The sequence below is a fragment of the Macaca mulatta genome, chromosome 1, assembly GCF_049350105.2.
Source record: "Macaca mulatta isolate MMU2019108-1 chromosome 1, T2T-MMU8v2.0, whole genome shotgun sequence".
NCBI classification, from domain to species: domain Eukaryota; kingdom Metazoa; phylum Chordata; class Mammalia; order Primates; family Cercopithecidae; genus Macaca; species Macaca mulatta.
In genome coordinates, this window is record NC_133406.1 from 111,258,019 (window position 1) to 111,281,349 (window position 23,331).

The window sequence follows — 23,331 nt, forward strand, 5'->3', positions numbered from 1 at the left end:
TCAACAAATGCTGTTGGGACGACCTGAAATTTACCCACAAAAGAATGAAAATGGACCCCTACCTTACATTATATACACAAATGAACTCAAAATAGATCATAGACCTACTCATAAAAGCTCCAGGTACAAAACTTGCAGGGGCAAGTTTTTGAATTTTTTTTTTTTTTTTTTTTTTTGAGCCAGAGTTTCACTCTGTCGCCCAGGCTGGAGTGCAGTGGCGTGATCTTGGCTCATCAGCTCACTGCAACCTCTGCCTCCTGGGTTCATGCCATTCTCCTGCCTTAGCCTCCCGAGTAGCTGGGACTACAGGCACCCACCACCACGCCTGGCTAACTTTTTGTATTTTTTTTAGTAGAGACGGGGTTTCCCCGTTAGCCAGGATGGTCTCAATCTCCTGACCTCGTGAACCACCTGCCTTGGCTTCCCAAAGTGCTGGGATTACAGGCGTGAGCCACTGGGCCCGGCCCAAGTTTTCTAATTTTCTACAGAAGAAAGTAAATCTTCATTATAATGTGTTATGCAATGGTTTCTTAACCATAACATCAAAAGCACAAGCAAAAAAACTAAAAATGGAGAACTGAATTTTATCCAAATCAGACACTTGTACTTCAAAGGATACCAAAAAATAAGTGAAAGACAGCCCACAGAATGGGAGAAAATATTTGCAAATCACACAAAACTTAACTTATATCCATAATATATAAAGAAGTCTTACAACTTAACAATAAAAAGTCAACTCAAGGCCAGGTGCAGTGGCTCATGCCTGTAATCCCAGCACTTTGGGAGGCCAAGGTGGGCAGATCATGAGGTCAAGAGATTGAGACCATCCTGGCCAACATGGTGAAACCCTGTCTCTACTAAAAATACAAAAATTAACTGGGCATGGTGGTGCACGCCTATAGTCCCAGCTAGTGGGGAGGCTGAGGTAGGAGAATCACTTCAACCCAGAAGGTGGAGGCTGCAGTGAGCCAAGATCATGCCACTGCACTCCAGCCTGGCAACAGAGTGAGACTCTGTCTCAAAAAAAAGAAAAAAAAAAAAGAAGCAACTCAATTTAAAAAATAGGCAAAAGGGTCAGGTGCAGTTGCTCATACCTGTAATTCTCACACTTTGGGAGGCTGAGATGGGAGAACTGCTTAAGCCCAGGAGTTTGAGACCAGCCTGGGCAACATAATGAGACCCTGTCCTCTACCAAAAATTTAAAAAATTAGCCAGGTGTGGTGGTGTGAGCCTGTGGTCCTAGCTACTTGGGAGGCTGAGGTGGGAGGATCACCTGGAACTGGGAGCTTCAGGCTGCAGTGAGTTGTGATCACACTGCTGCACTCCAGCCCAGGTAACAGAGTAAGACCCTGCCTCAAATTAAAAAAATAAAAAGGAAAAATATTTGAATAGGCATTTCTCCAGAGTAGTTATACAAATGGCCAATAAGCACATGAAAAGAAGTTCAACATTACTAGTCATTAAGTGTTGGGAAAAAGGCTTATGGGGTGCCTGCATAAACTGGCTATAAAAATACGGGACAATAAGTTGTGGAAAGCCACAAGAGGCCTCTGAGGAGGAAGTTCTTCTTATCACTATTATGTTCCCATGCTCTGAGCGCATCCTGCTCTCCTATCTACAAACACTGTGCTCAAGAAGAAGGATGCTCCTTTGAAGCACTGGAATGTGGCCAGATATGCAGGCTCCTAGTTAAGCCCACTCCCACCAGCTAACTAAAGATATGTTGTTTGAGTACAAAGGAGATTCACTTAAACTGCCACTGCTACAGATTACGTGTATGACGTACTGCCTCCCTTTCACTGTTTTGCTCTGAACATCTGCTTCTTAGATCTAAGTGACTGTACTCAGTAAATAGTGTGAAGACCAGAACTCTGGGCCTTTTGCAGCCTCCATTTTGTGACTGGCTTCCTGGATCCCACCTTTATGAACCCTTAACCTGTCTCTTCTTATTCCTTTGTTGCCACCGGACTTCGGATACCCTATGGATGGTGTTGAGGCTGGTCCCCAACATTATGGCGCCCAATGTGGGGCCCGAAAGAATCCAGTGAAGGAACACTCGAGCGTGTGAAATGGAGGATCGACAGACAAAGGACTCGCCAGGACGAAAAGGTTTTAAGCTCTGCAGGTAAGCGTGGCACTCCGAGAAAGCTAGGGACACAAATGGGACAAACTGAAAGTAAGTACGCCATGCATTTGAGCTTGCTATGGCAGATCTTGAAGCATGGTGGGGTAAAAGTTGATACGAAAAATCTTATGGATTTGTTTTATGCTGTGGAACAACTTTGCCCTTAGTTCCTGGAACAGAGAACTTTGGAATTGAAAGATTGGGAGAGAGTTGGAAAGGACCTTAAAAGAGCACATAGAAAGGGAAAGGAAATTCCTTTGCCTGCTTGGTCAGTTTGGTCATTGGTGCGTGCAGCACTGGAGCCTTTTCAGATAGATGATGAGGCTGAGTCAGAGAAGGAGAGGCAGGAGTTTAATGATCAGGCCTCTGAACCGCCTCTGCCAAGTACTAACAAAAAGGGAGAGTCCAGAGTGTTGCTGGAAGTCCGGGACCCCGAACAGAGGGACCGGCTGAAGCCATGGCGAAGAACATAAATTGTGAAGATTTCATGGACATTTGTTAGTTCCCCAAATTAATACTTTTATAATTCCTTATGCCTATCTTTACTGCAATCTCTGAACATAAACTGTGAAGATTTCATGGACATTTATGACTTCCCCAATCAATACTCTTAATTTCCTATGCCTGTCTTTAATCTCTTAATCCCGTCATCTTCCTAAGCTGAGGATGTATGTTGCCTCAGGACCCTGTGTTGATTGTGTTACCTGCACAAATTGTTTGTAAAGCATGTGTGTTTGAACAATATGAAATCTGGGCACCTTGAAAAGAACAGGATAAAAGCAATTTTCAGGGAACAATGGAGATAACCATAAAGTCTGACTGCCTGAGGCGCCGGGCAGAACAGAGTCATACTTCTCTTCTTTCAGAAAGCGAATAGGAGAAATATCGCTGAATTCTTTCCTCAGCAAGGAATAACCCTGGGAAAACAAATGCATTCCCAGGGAGAGGTCTGTAAAATGGCCACTCTGTGAGTGTCTGTCTTACGCAGTTGTAGATAAGGGATGAAATATGCCCGGGTCTCCTGCAGTGCCCTCAGGCTTGCTAGGATTAGGAAATTCCACCCTGGCTAATTCTAGTCAGACTGGTTGTCTGCTCTCGAACCCTGTTTCCTGTTGCAGGACATGGACCTTCATCAGTAATTCTAGTTTTGCCCTGGCCTTATGATCTTGCTCTGCCTCTCTGCCCTTGTGATATTTTATTGTCTTTGAAGCATGTCATCTCTGTGACCCACTCCCTATTCGTACAACCCTCCCCCTTTGAAATCCATAATAAAAACTTGGTTTTGTGGCTCAGGGGCATCACAGGACCTGCCAAAATGTGATGTCACCCAGAGACCCAGTTGTAGAATTTATCTCTTTTGTACTCTTTCTCTTTATTTCTCAGACCAGCCGACATTTACGGAAAATAGAAAAGAACCTACGTTGAAATATCGGGAGCTGGTTCCCCCGATACCAGAGGTGATTTCTGCCAATACCCCCAGTCTCCCTAAACCTATGCAGAAAATTGTTCAGCCCACAGCTCCTTCAGAGAAATGTCTGGAATGGCCACCTCCTCCTCAGCCGAGTGAGTGCAGGGGGAGGGAGCCTGAAACTCGGCTCGCCGCGCCCATTACTGCCCAACCCACAGTTCACTATGGTGAAGGAGCAATTCAGGCTCGCCCTGAAGTATCCTGTTTGGGTTGAACAGTGACGGCTCCCTCAGGAAAACTTGGGGGTGCTCCATGAAATAGTTAAAAAACTACTAGAAAAAGGATATATTTCACCCACTTTCTCTCCTTGGAATTCCCCAGTATTTGTGATTTTAAAAAAATGTATGGTAGATGGCACAGGCTGACTGACTTGCGGGAGGTCAACACTAATTCAACCGATGGAAGCTTTACAACCAGGACTCCCATCCCCCACCATGCTCCCTAAAGACTGGCTGCTTGTTATTATAAATTTAAAAGACTGCTTCTTTACAATTCCTTTAGCAGAGACAGATTTTGAAAAATTTGCCTTTACTATTCCTGCCATTAATAACAAAGAACCTGCAGCCAGATATCATTGGAAGGTTTTATCCCAAGGTATATTAAACAGTCCCACAGTTTGTCAAACTTTTGTAGGCAAAGCTATCCAGCTTGTTGGAGATTAATTTCTAGATTGTTACATCATTCATTACATGAATGACATACTATGTGCAACAGAAAAATAGAGACCAACTTATTCAACGTTATTCATCTTTGCAAAAGGCAATTACAAATGCTGGATTGCTTATAGCACCTAACAAAATTCAAACAACACTTCCTTTTCAATATTTGGGGATGCAAGTACAAGATAGAGCCATTAAGCCTCAAAAGGTTCAAATCAGAAAAGATTCTTTAAAAACCTTAAATCATTTTCAAAAATTGTTAGGAGATAATCATTGGATTCAGCCCACCTTAGGAATTTCTACTTATGCTATGTCTAATATTTTCTCAATATTGAGGGGAGATTCCAACTTACACAGTAAAAGAGAATTAATACCCATGGCCATGAATGAGTTAAGAGTAACTGAAAAAAAGTTCAGCAAGCCCAGGTCAGTAGGATTGACTCAGTCTTGCCTTTTCAATTCATTGTGTTCCCTACTTCACACGCCCCAATGGGGGTTATTGTTCAAAATAATGATTTGGTTGAATGGTCTTTTTTGCCACATAATACCATGAAAACACTTACAGTATATGTAGGTCAGATGACAATTTTAATTGGACAGGCTCGTATGCAAATTGTTAAACTTTGTGGCACTGAGCCCAATAAGATTATAGTTCCAAAAAATAAAAATCAGGTTAAACAAGCATTTATTAACTCAGTTACATGGCAAGTTGATTTAGTAGACTTTATTGAATGTATTGATAATCATCATCCTAAAAATAAAATTTTACAGTCCTTAAATTTAACTACATAGGTTCTTCCAAAAATTACTCATGATGCCTCTTTGGAAGGAGCCATGATTGTTTTTACTGATGGCTCCAGTACTGGGAAAGTGGCATATATGGGACCTTGTGATAAAGTTATTCACACTAATTTTTCCTCAGCCCAAAGAGCTAAATTACAGGCAATGATTGCAGTATTAGAAGATTTTAATCAGCTAGTTAATACTGTTTCAGATTCAGCTTATGCTGTATAAGCTACTCGGCATATTGAAATTGTCTTAATTAAATATATTATTGATAAACAGCTTTATCAATTGTTCAACTCTTTATAAACAGCTGTGCATGCTAGGGATTTTTCTTTCTATATAAGCCATATCCGAGCACATACCAATCTTCCAGGACCCTTGACTGAGGCTAATGAGCAAGCTGACTTATTGGTTTCCCCCATACTTACTAATGCCCAAACTTTCCACTCATTAACACACCTTAATGCAGCAGGACTTAAAAACAAGTATTAAATTATGTGGAAACAGGCCAAGGACATTGTACAACATTGTCCTCAGTGCCAGGTACTAAAACTAGCGCATCAAGGAAATGGTGTTAACCCTCGAGGGTTGGCACCTAACATGATCTGGCAAATGGACATCACCCACATTCCTGCATTTGGCACACTTTCTTATGTCCATGTGACTATAGATACATATTCTCATTTTATACGGGCTACTTGTCAAACCAGCAAGACAACAACACATATAAAAAGACCCTTGCTTTCCTGTTTTACTGTCATGGGAATTCCACAAAAATTAAAAACAGCCAATGGACCAGGCTACTGTAGTAGATCTTTCCAAACATTTTTAAAACAATGGAGCATTGAACACAGTACGGTTATCCCCTGTAATTCTCAAAGGCAAGCGATTGTTGAGCGAGCCAATTGAACCTTAAAAATGCAATTACATAAATAGAAAATAGGGGGAGATATGGAATATTCCACCCCTCATATGCAATTACAGTTGGCTCATTACCTTAAAATTTTTTTTTTTTTTTTTTTTTTTGAGAGGGAGTCTCGCGCTGTCGCCCAGGCTGGAGTGCAGTGGCCAGATCTCAGCTCACTGCAAGCTCCGCCTCCTGGGTTTGCGCCATTCTCCCGCCTCAGCCTCCCGAGTAGCTGGGACTACAGGCGCCCGCCACCTCGCCGGGCTATTTTTTTTGTATTTTTTTAGTAGAGACGGAGTTTCACCCTGTTAGCCAGGATGGTCTTGATCTCCTGACCTCGTGATCTGCCCGTCTCGGCCTCCCAAAGTGCTGGGATTACAGGCTTGAGCCACCGCGCCCGGCCTCCTTAAATTTTTTTAACATCTCCCGGAATCAGGTTACTACAGCAGCTGAACAGCATGTAACAGGACAGAAGGTAAATGTTCATGAAAGAAAACCTGTGTGGTGTAAGGACTTTAAAACAAAAACCTGGGAAAGAAGGAGAGTTATAACATGGGGAAGAGGGTTTGCTTGTATTTCTCCAGAAGAAAACCAGTTTCCAGTTTGGCTACAAGATATCTTAAATTCTATGATGAGCAAAATTCCAAAGAAGAGAAAAGGGTTTTGGAACCAAGATCTCTACCCCCTAGCATGCTTGATGGCTCGAATGAACATTTCAGCCGACCAGATGAAGACCAACAAAACCTGTCAAGCAAGCCCACCAACTTGGGGACAGATCAAGTGGCTGACCCACCTTGCAGAAGAAAACCTGAAAACACAACAAAAACCACTAACCTCAAGTAACCTGACGGTAGCTATGATTGCGGTAATTACTATGGCAGTAAGTCTCCCTGTGGCTACAGCAGACCAAAATTATACCTATTGGGCATACATCCCATTTCCGCCATTAATTAGGCCTGTTACATGGTTGGAACCCCCGGTTGAGGCTTATATTAATAATAGTGTTTGGATGCCTGAGCCTACAGATACTCATGGGCCCTCTCACCCAGAGGAGGAAGGAATGTTAATAAATGGGTCCATCAGGCTGGGTGCGGTGGCTCAAGCCTGTAATCCCAGCACTTTGGGAGGCCAAGATGGGCGGATCACGAGGTCAAGAGATCGAGACCATCCTGGCTAACAGGGTGAAACCCCGTCTCTACTAAAAAATACAAAAAAAAAAACTAGCCGGGCGAGGTGGCGGGCGCCTGTAGTCCCAGCTACTCGGGAGGCTGAGGCAGGAGAATGGCGTGAACCCGGGAGGCGGAGCTTGCAGTGAGCCAAGATCGCGCCACTGCACTCCAGCCTGGGCGACAGAGCAAGACTCCGTCTCAAAATAAATAAATAAATAAATAAATAAATAAATAAATAAATGTGTCCATGGGTTATCAGTTCCCCTGCTTTGCATAGGGCCGGCTATCGGTTGCCTAAAAGGCTACGGACAACAGTGGCTAGTTAAAATTCCAGGTCATAATCAAACACCAGTATCCTATCATTTCTTTTCTAGATGGAGCCCGGATCATTCAGAGTTCAGTTCAATTGTAACAGTTTAAGCCCAGAAAAGAGAGGTGTCAATAACCTCAACAATGGTCAAAGGATTTAGAAATATTGATTTGAAAGGACTGCATCTCTTTTTTTTTTTCTTTTTTTTTGAGACGGAGTTTCACTCTTGTTGCCCAGGCTGGAGTGCAATGGCACAATCTCAGCTCACTGCAACCTCTGACCCCCAGAATTCAAGGGATTCTCCTGCCTCAGCCTCCCAAGTAGCTGGGATTACAGGCATGCGCCACCACATCCTGCTAATTTTTGTATATTTAATAGAGACAGGGTTTCTCTATGTTGGCCAGACTGGTCTCGAACTCCCGACCTCAGGTGATCCACTGGCCTCGGCCTCCCAAAGTGCTGGGATTACAGGCGTGAGCTACTACTCCCACCAGCATTGCATCTCTGATCACGCTGTGGTACCGCAAAATAATTCCTATGGAATCGTCATTGATTGGTCCCCTAAGGGGACCTGTGCAGTTAATTGTACCAATCAGAATGATAGATGCAAGACAGGACTAAAAAAGGAACTATACTATCAAAGAGATGACACTGCTTACACTGAAAAACGTGCCCAGTTTCCCATAATTTCGACCGATTTTGGTACAGCTGGCCTACATCCAAAAATGCTTAATCCAATAATAGGCCCTGAACATCCCAAATTATGGAAGTTAATCATGGCCCAATCTCATATTCGGGTTTTGGAAGAAAAATATTATCTTGAGGGAAAAGGTGAGAGACTTCAAACTGTGTATCACTTTTCAATTTGTGTATCAGTTCCCACCAGCTAACTAAAGATATGCTGTTTGAGCACAAAGGAGATTCACTTAAACTGCCACTGCTACAGATTAAGTGTGTGACTTACAGCCTCCCTTTGACTGTTTTGCCCTGAACATCTTCTTCTTAGATCTAAGTGACTGTACTCAATAAATAGTGTGGAGACCAGAACTCTGGGCCTTTTGCTGCCTCCGTTTTGCAACTGGCCCCCTGGCTCCCACCTTTATGAACTCTTAACCTGTCTGTTCTCATTCCTTTTTTGCCACTGGACTCTGGATACCCTACGGGTAGTGTTGAGGCTGGTCCCCCAAAATTAAGAAAATGCAAATAAAAACCTCAATAAGATAACACTTCACACCCACTAGAATGACGAAAACCAAAAGAACTGATAATAACATGTGCTGGACAGAATCTGGAAAAACTAGGATTTTTTTTTTTGAGACAGAGTCTCGCTTTGTCGCCCAGGCTGGAGTGCAGTGGCGCAATCTTGGCTCACTGCAAGCTCCGCCTCCCGGGTTCACGCCATTCTCCTGCCTCAGCCTCCGTGTAGCTGGGACTACAGACGTGCACCACCACCCCCAGCTAATCGGTTTTTTTTTGTATTTTTAGTAGAGATGGGGTTTCACCGTGTTAGCCAGGATGGTCTCGATCTCCTGACCTTGTGATCCGCCCACCTCGGCCTCCCAAAGTGCTGGGATTACAGGCGTGAGCCACCGCGCCCGGCCAAAACTAGGATTCTTACATGTTGCTGTTGCGAATTTTTTTTTTTTTTTTTGAGACGGAGTCTCGCTCTGTCGCCCAGGCTGGAGTACAGTGGCCGGATCTCAGCTCACTGCAAGCTCCGCCTCCCGGGTTTACGCCATTCTCCTGCCTCAGCCTCCTGAGTAGCTGGGACTACAGGCGCCCGCCACCTCGCCCGGCTAGTTTTTTTTTTTTGTATTTTTTAGTAGAGATGGGGTTTCACCGTGTTAGCCAGGATGGTCTCGATCTCCTGACCTCGTGATCCGCCCGTCTTGGCCTCCCAAAGTGCTGGGATTACAGGCTTGAGCCACCGCGCCCAGCGCGATTTTTTAAGCGGTGAGGCCACTTTGGAAAAGTCTGGCAGTTCCTCAAAAGGTAAAACATGGAGTTACCATATGAACCTGCAGTTCCACTCTCAGGTATAAAAGAGAAATAAAGACAAGTGTATACAAAACTTGTACACAAATGTTCATAGCAGTATTATTCATAAGAGCCAAAAAGTGGAAATATCTCACATGTCCATCAATTGGCGAATAAACATAACGTGGTATAGCCATATAATGGAATATTATTTGGCAATACGAAACAAGTTCTGATTGCATGACACAATCTGGATAGACCTTGAAAACAAAGTAAAAGAAGACAGTTGCAAAAGACCACATATAGTATGATTTCAATTACATGAAATGTCCATAATTTGCTTATTAATTATGTAACTGATTTAGTGGTTGTGAGAGGCAATGGGAGGGAGAAATGGAAAGCAACTTACTGATAGGATTCTTTTGGGGGTGATAAAAATGTTCTGAAGTTAGATAGTGGAGGCTGGGCATGGTGGCTTAGACCTGTAATCCCAGCACTTTGGGAAACCAGGAGTTCAAGACCAGCTTGGGCAACATAGGAAGATCTCTTCTCTACTAATAATCAAAAAAATTGGCCAGGCATGGTGGCTCACGCCTGTAATCCCAACACTTTGGGAGGCTGAGGCAAGCAGATCACTTGCGGTCAGGAGTTCAAGACCAGCCTGGCCAACATGGTGAAATCTCATCTTTACTAAAAATACAAAAATTAGTCGGGTGTGGTGGCTGGCGCCTGTGATCCTAACTACTCGGGAGCAGAGGCATGAGAATCGCTGGAACCCAGGAGACAGAGGTTGCAGTGAGCTGAGACTGTGCCATTGCACTCCAGCCTGGATGACAGAGCAAGACTCAGTATAAAAACAAAAAACAAAACAAAAAAACGGCAGGTGCAGTGGCTCACCCCTGTAATCCTAGCACTTTGGGAGGCTGAGGCGGTCAGATCACAAGGTCAGGAGATCGAGACCATCCTGGCTAACACGGTAAAATCCTGTCCCTACTAAAAATACAAAAAATTAGCCGGGCGTGGTGGCTGGCACCTGCAGTCCCAGCTACTCAGGAGGCTGAGGCAGGAGAATGGCGTGAACCCAGGAGGCGGAGCTTGCAGTGAGCCCAGATCGCGCCACTGCACTCCAGCCTGGGCGACAGACTGAGACTTCAGAAAAAAAAAAAAAAATGGCCGGGCGCGGTGGCTCAAGCCTGTAATCCCAGCACTTTGGGAGGCCGAAACGGGCGGATCACAAGGTCAGGAGATCGAGACCATCCTGGCTAACATGGTGAAACCCCGTCTCTACTAAAAATACAAAAAAACTAGCCGGGCGAGGTGGCGGCGCCTGTAGTCCCAGCTACTCGGGAGGCTGAGGCAGGAGAATGGCATAAACCCGGGAGGCGGAGCTTGCAGTGAGCTGAGATCCGGCCACTGCACTCCAGCCTGGGCGACAGAGCCAGACTCCGTCTCAAAAAAAAAAAAAAAAAAAAAAAAAAAAAAATTAGCTGGATGTGGTGGCATGTGCCTGCAGTCCTAGCTGCTCGTGGCTGAGGTGGGAGGATACCTCGAGCCAAGGAGCTTGAGGTTGCAGTGAACCGGGACTGCACTACTGCCTTCCAGTCTTGGCGGTGAGAGCCTATCTCAAAGCAAACAAACAAAAAAAGTGTAAATTTACAGAAGAGTTGCAAAGGCAGTACAAAGTACTTTCTTATAATTCTCATTAAACTTTCTTTAATGTTATATACATATGACTATAGTACAATTTTCAAAATTAAGAAATTAAAGCTAGTACAATACTATTTACTAAATTGCAGACTTTATTTGGATTTCCTCAGCGTTTCTGCTAATGTCTTATTTCTTTGTTTGAGACAGGGTCTCACTCTGTTACGTAGGCTGTAGTGTGATGGCGTGATCTCGGCTCACTGCAACCTCTGCCTTGATCCTCCTACTTCAGCCTCCCAAGTAGCTCAGACTACAAGCGTGTACCACCACACCTATCTAATTATTGTGTCTTTTTGTAGAGACGGGGTTTCACCGTGTTGCCCAGGCTGGTCTTGAACTCCTGGACTCAAGCAATCCACCCTCCTCTGCCTCCCGAAGTGCTGAGATTACAGGCGTAAGCCACTGCACCCAGCCTAATGTCTTCTTTCTGTTACAGGATCCAGTAGAAGATTCCACATCTGGAGATCTTCTTCTGTCTTTATATCTATCACCGACATTACCTACCCTTTAAAAATTTTGTAAAAGGCATAAATTTGAAAAATATATCCTCATTAATCTAATTCAAGTCATTGATAAAACTATTTAACAGGATAGGGTTACCTAGCATAGACTAGATCAGTGGCTCTCAACCACAGCTGCATGTTAGAATAACTTGAGTATAGTTTATATACTTGAGTACATAGTTTATATACTTTTTTTTTTTTTGTAGAGATGTGGTTTCATATGTGATCCAGGCTGGTCATGAACTCCTGAGCTCAAGTGATTCATCCACCTTGGCCTCCCAAAGTGCTGCCATTACAGGTGCGTGCCACCACACCCAGCTGATTTTTGTATCTTTTATATAGAGTTAGGATCTCACTATGTCGCCCAGGCTGGTCTCAAACTCCTGGGCTCAAGCGATCCACCCACCTTGGCCTCTCAAGGTGCTAGGATTATAGGCTTCAGCCACGGTGCCCAGCCCCCCTCGGCACAGTTTAAAAATTCTGATATACAGATTGTGCCTCAGACCAATTAAATCAGTCTCTGGTAGTGGGAACTTGACATCAATTTTTTTTTTTTTTTGAGATGGAGTCTCGCTCTGTTGCCCAGGCTGGAGTACAGCAGTGCAATCTTGGCTCACGGCAACCTCTGCCCCTTGGTTCAAGCAATTCTCATGCCTCAGCCTCCCAAGTACCTGGGATTACAGGCGAGCCCATGCCCAGCTAATTTTTGTATTTTTAGTAGAGAATGGGTTTCACCATGTTGGCCAGGCTGGTCTTGAACTCCTGGCCTCAAGTGATCCGTTGGCCTTGGCCTCCCAAAATGCTCGGATTACAGTTGTGAGCCATCATACCTGCCCAGATGTTAATATTTTTAAAGCTTCACAGCTCATTCCAATGTGCAGCCAAGAGTGACAACCACTGCCTGCATGTCAGTGGTTAACAGAACTTCAGCCTGTTTCACTAACATGTAGCCTTTAGGTATGGTTATTCAACCAATTAAACATTCAGTATACATTTCTTCAAAAAGCCACTGTGAGAGATTATCAAATGTCTAACTTTAATGAGGACATACCAATAATGGAATTTGATCTACCATTCTAGGAATTCTAACAAGAAGGATGTATTAGTCTGCCATGACTTTCTTTACTACTAAACCCAGACTGATTCTTCACGATCAGTAATCTTTCTCTAAATTAGTAGTTCTCTACCAGGGGGATTTTGTCCCCTTCCCCAACATTTGACAATGAATGGTTGGAGGCATTTTGGTTGTCACAACTGAAGGGGGGGGGGGGATGCTACTGGCATCGAGTGAGTAGAGCCCAGGTATGTTGCTAAACAGTCTACAATGCACCGGAGAGTCCCCCACAACAAAGAATGATCCATCCCCAAATGTCAACAGTGTTGAGATTGAGAAACATTGTCCTAAATTTCAAGTCCCATAGGAAAAGTTTGGTTCACAAAGACTACTTTCATTGCTTTCATAATTTCAGCTAGAAAAAGCAGAATTCCTTATGCTGTATTTTCTCGTCTTAATAATATCTACCTCCCCAGGTCTGGATTCCTAGAACAACATTAGGGATATAAAAGTAAAGGAGTCCTGAAATTTACTGATTATCACAAACTTCAACAGTGCTAACTTCTCCAAGCTCTCAGGTTTTCTGTTTGTTTTGTTTTGTTTTGTTTTGTTTGAGATAGGGTCTCCTTTTGTCCCCAAGGCTAGAGTGCAGTGGTGCTATCATATGTCACTGCAGTCTTGGACTCCTGGGCTCAAGAGATCCTCTCCCTTCAGCCTCCTGAGAAGCTTGGACTACAACAGGGGTGTCCAATGTTTTGGCTTTCTTGGGCCACGTCAGAAAGGAAGTGTCTCAAGCCATACATATAAAACATACTAACAGTAACGACAGCTGATGAGCTAAAAACGACAACGGCAAAAACACTGCCAAAAAAAAATCTCATGTTTTAAGAAAGGTCATGAATTTGTGTTGGGCCTCATTCAAAGCCATCCCAGGCCGCATGCAACGTGCAGGCCATGGGTTGGACAACTTTGGACTACAGGGATACACAACGATGGCCAGCTAATTTTTTAGTTTTTTTTTAATAGAGATGAGGTCTATGTTGCCCAGGCTGGTCTTCAACTCCTGATCTCAAGCAATCCTCCCACCTTGGCCTCCCAAACTCCTGGGATTACAGGTGCAAGCATCATGTCCAGCAAAGCTCTCAGTCTTGTACCTCTAGGTGGTTTTGGTAGAAATTATGCAGGTAATTTACAATTTTTTTTTTTGTTTTTGAGACGGAATTTTGCTCATTGCCCAGGCTGGAGTGCAGTGGCGCCAACTCAGCTCGCTGCAACTCCCGCCACCCAGGTTCAAGCGATTCTCCAGCCTCAGCCTCTTGAGTAGCTAGGATTACAGGCACGTGCCACCAAGCCCAGCTAATTTTTTTTTTTTTTTTTTTTTTTTGACACAGAGTCGCGCTCTGTTGGCCAGACTGGAGGGCAGTGGCACGATCTCCACTCATTGCAACCTCTGCCTCCTAGGCTCAAGCAATTTTCCTGCCTCAGCATCCCGAGTAGCTGGGATTACAGGGGTGTGCCACCACGCTCAGCTAATATTTGTATTTTTAGTAGAGACAGGGTTTCACCATGTTGGCCAGGTTGGTCTTGAACTCCTGACTTCAGGTAATCCACCCGCCTCGGCCTCCCAAAGTGCTGGGATTATAGGCGTGAGCCACCGTGCCCGGCCTGTATTTTTAGTAGAGACAAGGTTTCATCATATTGGGCAGGCTGGTCTCGAACTCCTGACCTCAGATGATCCACCCACCTCGGCTTCCCAAAGTGCAGGGATCACAGGCATGAACCACTGAGTCCAGCTGCAATATACACTTTTTAAACCTCCCGAGCTTTGAAAGCCCTCTTAGCTCTTCTATAATGGAGAAAGCAAGAAAGAAGGAAATACGGCCGGGCGCGGTGGCTCAAGCCTGTAATCCCAGCACTTTGGGAGGCCGAGACGGGCGGATCACGAGGTCAGGAGATCGAGACCATCCTGGCTAACACGGTGAAACCCCGTCTCTACTAAAAAATACAAAAAAAAAAAACTAGCCAGGTGAGGTGGCGGGCGCCTGTAGTCCCAGCTACTCGGGAGGCTGAGGCAGGAGAATGGCGTAAACCTGGGAGGCGGAGCTTGCAGTGAGCTGAGATTCGGCCACTGCACTCCAGCCCAGTCGACAGAGCAAGACTCCGTCTCAAAAAAAAAAAAAAAAAAAGAAAGAAGGAAATACAGTAGTCCCCCTTATCCTTGGGATATCCACTGCAGGACTCCCAGGTGATGCCTAAAACCATAGAGTACTGATCACTAAAAATATACACACACACACACACACACACACACACACACACAATTTTTTTCCTATAGGTATATACCTATAATCAAGTTTAATTTATAAATCTTGCACAGTAGGAGATAAACAACAATAGCCAGTAAGAAAATAGTAGAACAGGCCGGGCGCAGTGGCTCACGCCTGTAATCCCAGCACTTTGGGAGGCCGAGGCAGGCAGATCATGAGGTCAGGAGATCGAGACCATCCTGGCTAACACGGTGAAACCCAGTCTCTACTAAAAATACAAAAAAAAAAAAATTAGCCGGGCGTGGTGCTGTGCGCCTGTAGTCCCAGCTACTCAGGAGGCTGAGGCAGGAGAATGGCATGAACCCAGGAGGCAGAGTTTGCAGTGAGCCGAGATGGCGCCACTACACTCCAGCCTGGGCGACAGAGCGAGACTCCGTCTCAAAAAAAAAAAAATAGTAGAACTGGGCTGGGCACAGTAGCTCATGCCTGTAATCCCAGCACTTCAGGAGGCTGAGGTGAGTGGATCACATGAAGTCAGAAGTTCGAGACCAGCCTGACTAACATGGTGAAATCGTCTCTGCTAAATATACAAAAAATTAGCCGGGCATGGTGGCGCACACCTGTAATCCCAGCTACTGGGGAGGCTGAGGCAGGAAAATTGCTTGAACCCGGGAGGGGAAGGTTGCAGCGAGCTGAGGTTGCAGCAAGGTGAGATTGCGCCACTGCACTCCAACCTAGGCGACAGAGTGAGACCCCGACTTGGGGGGGGCGGGGCAGGGGGATGGAAAGAAAATAGTACAACTAGAACAACATACCATAATAAAAGTTATGTGAATGTGGTCTCTTTCTCAAAATATCTCACTGAACTGTGCTCATCCTTCTCGTGTTGATGTGAAATGACAAAACATTTACAAGATGAGATAAAGTGAGTGACTTAGGCACTCACTAATGTGATATAGTGTTCATCTACTATCAATCTTCTGGACCTTCTGACTATGCCTAAGGGAGATCATCTGTTTTGGGTGATGCTGAATCACTGAGTCAGGCCAATGTCCACAGTTGGATGTCAAAAGCTCATGATGTCAATGACTAACCGATGGGTAGCACATACAGCATGGTTATGTTGATTCACATCCAGGACAGGGTGGTGCAAAATTTCATCACGCTACTTAGAACACTGGACAATTTAAAACTTAAACTACTATGGAAGGGACTATGATTGCTTCTTAGGGTAGTGGATATTCTAGATACTCTTCAGCAAATTGGACTTCAGGCTGTATTTGAGAAGTTTCAAAAAACTTCACAAATGCATGTTAAGTGTATACATATGACCAGGATTAACATCCTAGAATTACAGGGCTCAATAGTACACCCATGAGGTACTGACCTCAATCCAACTGTATATTTACATTATGGTTCTGATGTGGCGATGCATAAAGATAAAAACTTAAAGGAAAAAATATACCAGCACAATTGGTATTTCTGGGTGATGATGTTGCAGATAATTACGTTTCTTGATTTTCATTTCTAATCTTAACAATTAGCAATATTAATAATGTTTATAAAATACTGTCCTAACTTTATTAAGGTGTTCATGCTAACATTTGAGATTTCATATTTTCAAATTTGGGTTGTTCACCCAGTAAGTATAATGGAAATATTCCAAAATAAAAAAAAAAACCTCAAATCCAAAACACTTGTTCCCAAACATTTTCTTTTTCTTTTTTTTTTTTTTTTGAGACGGAGTCTCACTCTGTCGCCCAGGCTGGAGTACAGTGGCCGGATCTCAGCTCACTGCAAGCTCCGCCTCCCGGGTTTACGTCATTCTCCTGCCTCAGCCTCCCGAGTAGCGGGGACTATAGGCGCCCGCCACCTCGCCCGGCTAGTTTTTTCTATTTTTTTTTAGTAGAGACGGGGTTTCACCGTGTTAGCCAGGATGGTCTCAATCTCCTGGCCTCGTGATCCGCCCGCCTCGGCCTCCCAAAGTGCTGGGATTACAGGCTTGAGGCACCGCGCCCGGCCGTTCCCAAACATTTTCATTAAAAAAAAAAGAAAAGGGCCGGGCGCAGTGGCTCACGCCTGTAATCCCAGCACTTTGGGAGGCCGAGGCGGGCGGATCACGAGGTCAGGAGATTGAGACCATCCTGGCTAACACGGTGAAACCCCGTCTCTACTAAAAATGCAAAAAATTAGCCGGGCGAGGCGGTGGGCGCCTGTAGTCCCAGCTACTCGGGAGGCTGAGACAGGAGAATGGCGTGAACCCGGGAGGCGGAGCTTGCAGTGAGCCGAGTTTGCGCCATTGCACTCCAGCCTGGGCGACTAAGCGAGACTCTGTCTCAAAAAAAAAAAAAGAAAAGAAAAGAAAAGCTCGGCCGGGTGCGGTGGCTCAAGCCTGTAATCCCAGCACTTTGGGAGGCCGAGACGGGCGGATCACGAGGTCAGGAGATCGACACCATCCTGGCTAACACGGTGAAACTCCGTCTCTACTAAAAAATACAACAAAAAAACAACTAGCTGGGCGAGGTGGCAGGCGCCTGTAGTCCCAGCTACTCGGGAGGCTGAGGCAGGAGAATGGCATAAACCCGGGAGGCGGAGTTGCAGTGAGCTGAGATCCGGCCACTGCACTCCAGCCTGGGCGACAGAGCGAGACTCCGTCTCAAAAAAAAAAAAAAAAGAGCCGGGCGCAGTGGCTCAAGCCTGTAATCCCAGCACTTTGGGAGGCCGAGGCGTGTGGATCACGAGGTCAGGAGATCGAGACTATCCTGGCTAACATGGTGAAACCCCGTCTCTACTAAAAATACAAAAAACTAGCCGGGCGTGGTGGCGGGCGCCTGTAGTCTCAGCTACTTGGGAGGCTGAGGCGGGAGAATGGCGTGAACCCGGGAGGCGGAGCTTGCAGTGAGCTGAGATCATGCCACTGCACTCCAGCCTGGGAGACACAGCGAGACTCCGTCTCAAAAAAAAAAAAAAAAAAAGAAAAGAAAAACTCAACCTGTACCCAAACAAAAATCTCAAATTTCTTCCCTCGTTAAATAAAAAAATCATTTATAGACTGTTACAACATAGCAGTTGCCATAACCTGTCAAATGTAAACCCTGACCATACTCCAGTAAATTTTATCTTAAAAAAAAAAAGTTCCACACACCTGTAGTCCCAGCTACTGAGGAGGCTGAGGCAGCGGTAGGATCCCTTGAGCACAGGAGCTACTCTCTAGCCTAGCCAACATAGTGAAAGCAGGTCTCTAAAAAAAGAAATTAAAAAAAAATTTTTTTTAATATTTTAAACCTTATTTTATTTTAGAGACAGGGTCTCACTCTCTTGCCCAGGTTGGAGTGCAATGGTGTGATCACGGCTCACAGTAGCCTCAAACTCCTGGGCATGCCACCATGGCCCAGCTGATATTTCTTATTTTTCGTAGAGATGGCGTCCTGCTATGTTGACCAGGCTGGTCTTTAACTCCTGGGCTCAAGTAATCCTCCTGTCTCAGTTGCCCAGTGTGTTGGGATTACAGGCATGAGCCACGGTGCCCAGCCTGAAACCTCATTTTAAAAGTTTATATCAGACCAGGACCCCAAGATGGAGTCAGCTGTACCAGTGAAGGAGAAGAAACTCCTGGATGTCAAACTAGTGGAACTGCCAAACTAAATATTAATGCGTGATCTCACACAAGAAGGCACTGTTGCAGTGTTCAAAGAGGTTACTATAGGTATTACAACAAGTACTCCAACGTGAAGAAACGGGGCTTGATGGGAATTCTGTGGTGCTGGCAGCTTCTGTGCTTTTCAGCTACTGCCTTTCTGAAAAGGAACACAAGCATGGGCAGCTACAGAAGTAAACCTGAAGAGGGCCATTGTGGAGCGCTGGCTCCTGGATAATCTCCCTAGTTTAATGTCAGCTGATTAGCAACCTTAATTCCCTCTGAACCCCGATTTTTCCCTTGTCATGCAACATATCATATTTACAGGCTTCAGGGATTAAGAGGTGAATATCCTTGGGGAAACCACTATTCTATCTTCGTTGGTTCAAATAATTCAGGGTTTGTTCATTCAGTGAGGTCATTTTATTGAGCATTTAATATATTTTAACTTCTGGTACGCTCTTACGGTCACAAAATAACAGAATCCTATCTCATTTGCTTATATGTAGCTGACAATTCATTAATCAGTATAGTTACTGAAAGTTACTTGAACACAGAGACCATACATAAGTAACTCTCCCTATACACTGGTGTAGTGAAATTTCATTAAAGGCTCTTTTCTTCTTTGACACACAGTTATGCTGCTGATGAGAAATTTTACTATGAAAACAATGTGATGTAGTGAAAAAAGTTAGTTAGGTTTTTTTTTTTTTTTTTTGGAGACAGAGTCTCGCTCTGCCGCCCAGGCTGGAGTGCAGTGGCGCAATCTCGGCTCACTGCAAGCTCCGCCTCCCGGGTTCACGCCATTCTCCTGCCTCAGCCTCCTGAGTAGCTGGGACTACAGGCGCCCGCCACCGCGCCCGGCTTATTTTTTGTATTTTTAGTAGAAACGGGGTTTCACCGTGGTCTCGATCTCCTGACCTTGTGATCCGCCCGCCTCGGCCTCCCAAAGTGCTGGGATTACAGGCGTGAGCCACCGCGCCCGGCTTTTTTTTTTTTTTTTTGAGACGGAGTCTCCCTCTGTCACCCAGGCTGGAGAGCGGTGGCGCGGACTCGGCTCACTGCAACCCCACCTTCCGAGTTCAAGCAATTCTCCTGCCTCAGCCTCCTGAATAACTGGGACTACAGGAGCCCGCCACCACGCCCGGCTAATATTTGTATTTTTAGTAGAGACGGGGGTTTCACCATGTTGGCCAGGATTGTCTCGATCTCTTGACCTTGTGATCCACCCGCCTCGGCCTCCCAAAGTGTTGGGATTACAGGCGTGAGCCACCGCGCCCAGCCCTATCTTATTATTTCACACACCAACCCTGGAGGCATGTTTGGAGTTGCCTAATTTTCATGTACACTTTTTGATAAGGAACTAAGAAAAATAGCTTGCTGAAAACAAGGGAGACTGAGTCCAGAACTGAATGAGAAGCACATGGTTTCTTCATCCTCTATCACCAGGCTGTCTAACGAGGCTGAAGAAGTACTATCCATAAGTAGCGCGTCAGGGGCAAACAAACAAAATCGCATATGGACACTAGTGTGAAATTCGAGAAATCCGAGGCGGGTTAACAACAGCAAGCAGATCACCAGGCCGATCTTCCTCGGGTCCCAGGTTGGCACCACAGCGCCCGGGAGGAATCCCCACGGAGGCACGCCGGTCCTACCGGCCTCACTCCCTACCTCCCGGAGGCCCGGAGTCCCGCTCCTTTCCCTCAGCGATACATCCCCCGTGCCGGTCCACTCCCTCACCGTGAGTCGAGGACTACTTCTCCAGACCAGACGACTGACACACACTGCCAAGGGCCGGTTCCAAAGCGCCCGTCCTGCGACTGCGTAAAAGGCTCGGGTCATCCGGCCGGAAACGACCCAACGCGCAGCCGCCGCGGCCTCCAACCACCCGCCGGCAGAGGGGGCACTAGACAGCCCTCGATCCGCTCGCCGGGGTCCTGTGGAGGAGGAGGCGGCGAGCCGCAGCGCCGCAGGAACGAGCCCAGGGAGGTAGGTTGTCGTGGGACTCGGCCCGCCACCCTGGCAATTCCAGTCAAACGGCAAGCCAGACTCGCTTTGCCGGCCCATTCCTCTCCTGCCCCTGCAGCCGACAGGAATGGAACAGTCCCGCGGGGGGGGGGGGGACTGTGGAAGGCGCACGCGCGAGGGTTGGAGGGTCGAGGGGGGGGCTGTGCTGGCAGCGGCTGCTTTGGCGGCGGTTGGTGGCCGTGGGGGCGGGAAGAGGAGGTGGAGGAGGCTTGGGCTCGCGCGGCTTAAGGTACGCGTGAGGGCCTGCGCCGGAGCCGGCTTGACAGGGCCTGAGGGAGAGTGGGGGACTGGGCGAGGAGGTTCCCGTGGGTGAGCGCGTACGGGCTGGCTGGCGCGCTGGGCGGCCGAAGGTGGTGGTTGGTGGGAGCAGCCAGCGACTAGCCCGTAGACACTCGTACGCTTGCGGGCGGGCGTGCGCGCTACGCGGCCGGAGTCGGGCGGAGCGGGGGACGGTGGGGAAGAACGCGAGGAGGGAGGAGTGGGAGGTTGGGGGGGCGCTAGGCGCCCTTCGCTCCCTCCCTCTGGAGGAGCAGCCGCCGCCACCGCCGCCACTCTGCTGCCGCCGCCGCCGCCGCTCCCGCCGCCATTTTGGGTTCGCTTTGCGGAGGGGAGACGATCCCAGTCTCGGTTGCGGGACCCGCCTCCCCTCAGTTTGCCCCCTTTAGCCTCCACCTTTCCCTTCTCCTCTCTCGCATTTCCGCCAGTCAGCTTACCCGCTGGCCGCCTCCTGACAAGCGGGAGGGATCCGCCGTGGACCCAGGGAAGCGGAGGAGCCTGGCGGCCACCCCCTCTTCCCCACTTCCCTGCACTCTCGTCGCTCTCGGCCTCGGCCTCCGACACGGTGAGTAGAACGATTTGGGCAGGCCTTCGGGCCTAAGCACTCTCTCAGCGATTGAATCCTGGGCTTCCTGGGAGCCACTGTCATCTCCCGGACCTGGACCTCCGGGAGAGCAGTGGTGAAGATGGGGGAGGGGAGAGCAGGGAGGGGGATCCTGAGCCTACCGGGAAGTCCCTCCAGGCGGGGTGAAGGGGTGTCCCTGACAGGCGGACTCCCGGAGGGGGCTGGAAAGTAAGCGAGTGGAGGCGGAGTCGTCTGTGCCCCTGACAGGTTAGTTTGTGTTTGTAGGCATGATCGGAGCCTCCCCCATAGTCCAGTTTGTGTGTGTTTAATTAAGGGATAAGAGTGGTCGAGGACACGATCCTGAGAGGGGAGTTTACCTGTGTGACAAGGTCTGTGGTGTCCCTGCCGCGTTGAACGGTATGTAGGAACGGCAGGATGATCTCAGTGTTGTAAGTTTAATAAATGTCACTGATTAGTTTGTACGTGGAAAGAGGTGTTTTTGGTCTAGAAGACAGATGGTCTGTTGATGTGTAGCGGTTGTGTTGGTGTGTGTATGCGAGGATGGAAAGTGTTTCCGGAAGAGTTTGCCTTGATTTGTGTAAGTGTAATGGAGTTCCCGTTATAAGTTAGCTTATTTCTTGAATAAATGTTGGGAGGTTCCTTGCAGGTTGATACGTGTGTGTATTTTAGGGATTGGGAGCCCCTAGTTACTTGTTGGGAAAGAGTGGCAATGGTGGTGTTCTATACAGCATGTGTCTGTGAGGTCATGGAGGGGAGAAACTTAGCATAGCCAGTTGTGGTCTTAATAGTTTGTGCCTTTGGTTAGAGTGAGTTGTGTAAATGTGAAGGCCCAAAATATCTTTAACAGAATCATTGCTACAAAGCTGTAAAGAATGGGTGGCCTTATTTGTTGTCGCGGGTTTATAGTAATAGTTTACAAATACAATAAGAAAGCGCTTTCAATTTCTTTGTGATACTAAATCTCTGTGAAAATGGTAGGATGCTTTCTTCCATTTTACAAAATACTTAATTTAGGCATAAGGAGAGAACTTCTCCAAGGCCGCATATTAAATTGGTGACAAAGTTGAGACGGTAACTCCCATATTTTCACTACTGCTGCAGCAGTATATTCAGCATACCATGGTGCCTCAGGAAGTCTTTGTCGGCAAATCTGAGTATGTTGGAAAGATAGGAGCACATGTGACTGGTTGGATTGTATTTGGAGGAGACCGATTGTGTCAGATATGTATGTGGAAAGTAGATGTCCTTGCCCGGTCTGACCTGTATGAAATGCATATCCATGGCTATATTATTTTGTTTATGGGGGAAGCAGAGCATTTCTGACACTTGAGGTTGTACGTGTGAGGGAGAGAAGGCTTTCATAGCTTAACCTCTACCAGAGCAGCTGCATGGGTGCTGACAGCTTAACTTGAAATCTGTGGGAGGCAAGATCCTTTTTCATTCATTCAACAAATATTTGTTGACTGCCTGTTCAATAAATCGTCCATGTCTTGGGGTGAGGATAATCATGGTGTCTCTGTAAATAGCCTGGATGCAATATGAGGGGAATTGTTTTGACAGTGGTAGATATTAAGTTGAGTGAAGCAGTGTGGAATTAAAATCAGAGAACTGGTTTTGGGTTCTGGTGATTGTTAATATACGTACCTGTGGATGTTGGAACTTCTTGGCTGGGCTGAAGGAATCCTTTGAAAGATTGATTTCATATAGTAAGAATCCCCTCTGTGAATATGAGGAAAGAGTGCATGAACTAAGCCAACTTAACTGTATTCTTCTGGAAAATGGGATGTTTCTTGATAGGCTAGATTAGTGGTTCTTAAAAGTTTTTGGGGGTCATTTATCCTTCTGAGAATCTGATGAAAGACACTGGGCCCTCAA

The 23,331-nt window shown here is 46.4% G+C and overlaps 2 protein-coding genes and 1 long non-coding RNA gene across 42 annotated transcripts in view; 1 reads left to right on the forward strand and 2 right to left on the reverse strand.

The window, feature by feature from the left end:
• The window catches only part of DAP3 (death associated protein 3), a 192,457-nt gene that overhangs the window by 33,795 nt on the left and 135,331 nt on the right, over window positions 1–23,331 (reverse strand). For 14 of the 40 annotated variants that reach the window (XR_013397370.1, XR_013397362.1, XR_013397417.1 and 11 more), the window contains exon 1: window positions 20,307–20,401. The exons of 1 other annotated variant lie outside the window; for it this stretch is intronic. Coding sequence is in view for 1 of the 39 variants with exons in the window: in XM_015111590.3 (XP_014967076.3) it covers window positions 20,307–20,408 (102 nt within the window). In the remaining 38 variants the exon portion in view is untranslated. Of the gene's footprint in view, window positions 1–18,074; window positions 18,171–20,237; window positions 20,424–23,331 lie in introns of those variants that run through there. 25 more of the 40 variants (XR_013397420.1, XR_013397395.1, XR_013397419.1 and 22 more) reach the window with 4 other exon arrangements.
• LOC144330982 (uncharacterized) lies at window positions 8,142–10,410 on the reverse strand. The gene is made up of 2 exons (XR_013397751.1): window positions 10,093–10,410; window positions 8,142–8,786 (listed from the first exon to the last, which is right to left on the reverse strand). It is a non-coding gene; the product is annotated as an uncharacterized LOC144330982 (long non-coding RNA).
• The window catches only part of YY1AP1 (YY1 associated protein 1), a 76,021-nt gene continuing 73,426 nt past the window's right edge, over window positions 20,737–23,331 (forward strand). Inside the window, exons 1-2 of the mRNA XM_077982570.1 lie at window positions 20,737–20,903; window positions 21,299–21,435. The gene's annotated coding sequence lies outside the window, so the exon portion shown is untranslated. The remainder of the gene's footprint in view (window positions 20,904–21,298; window positions 21,436–23,331) is intronic.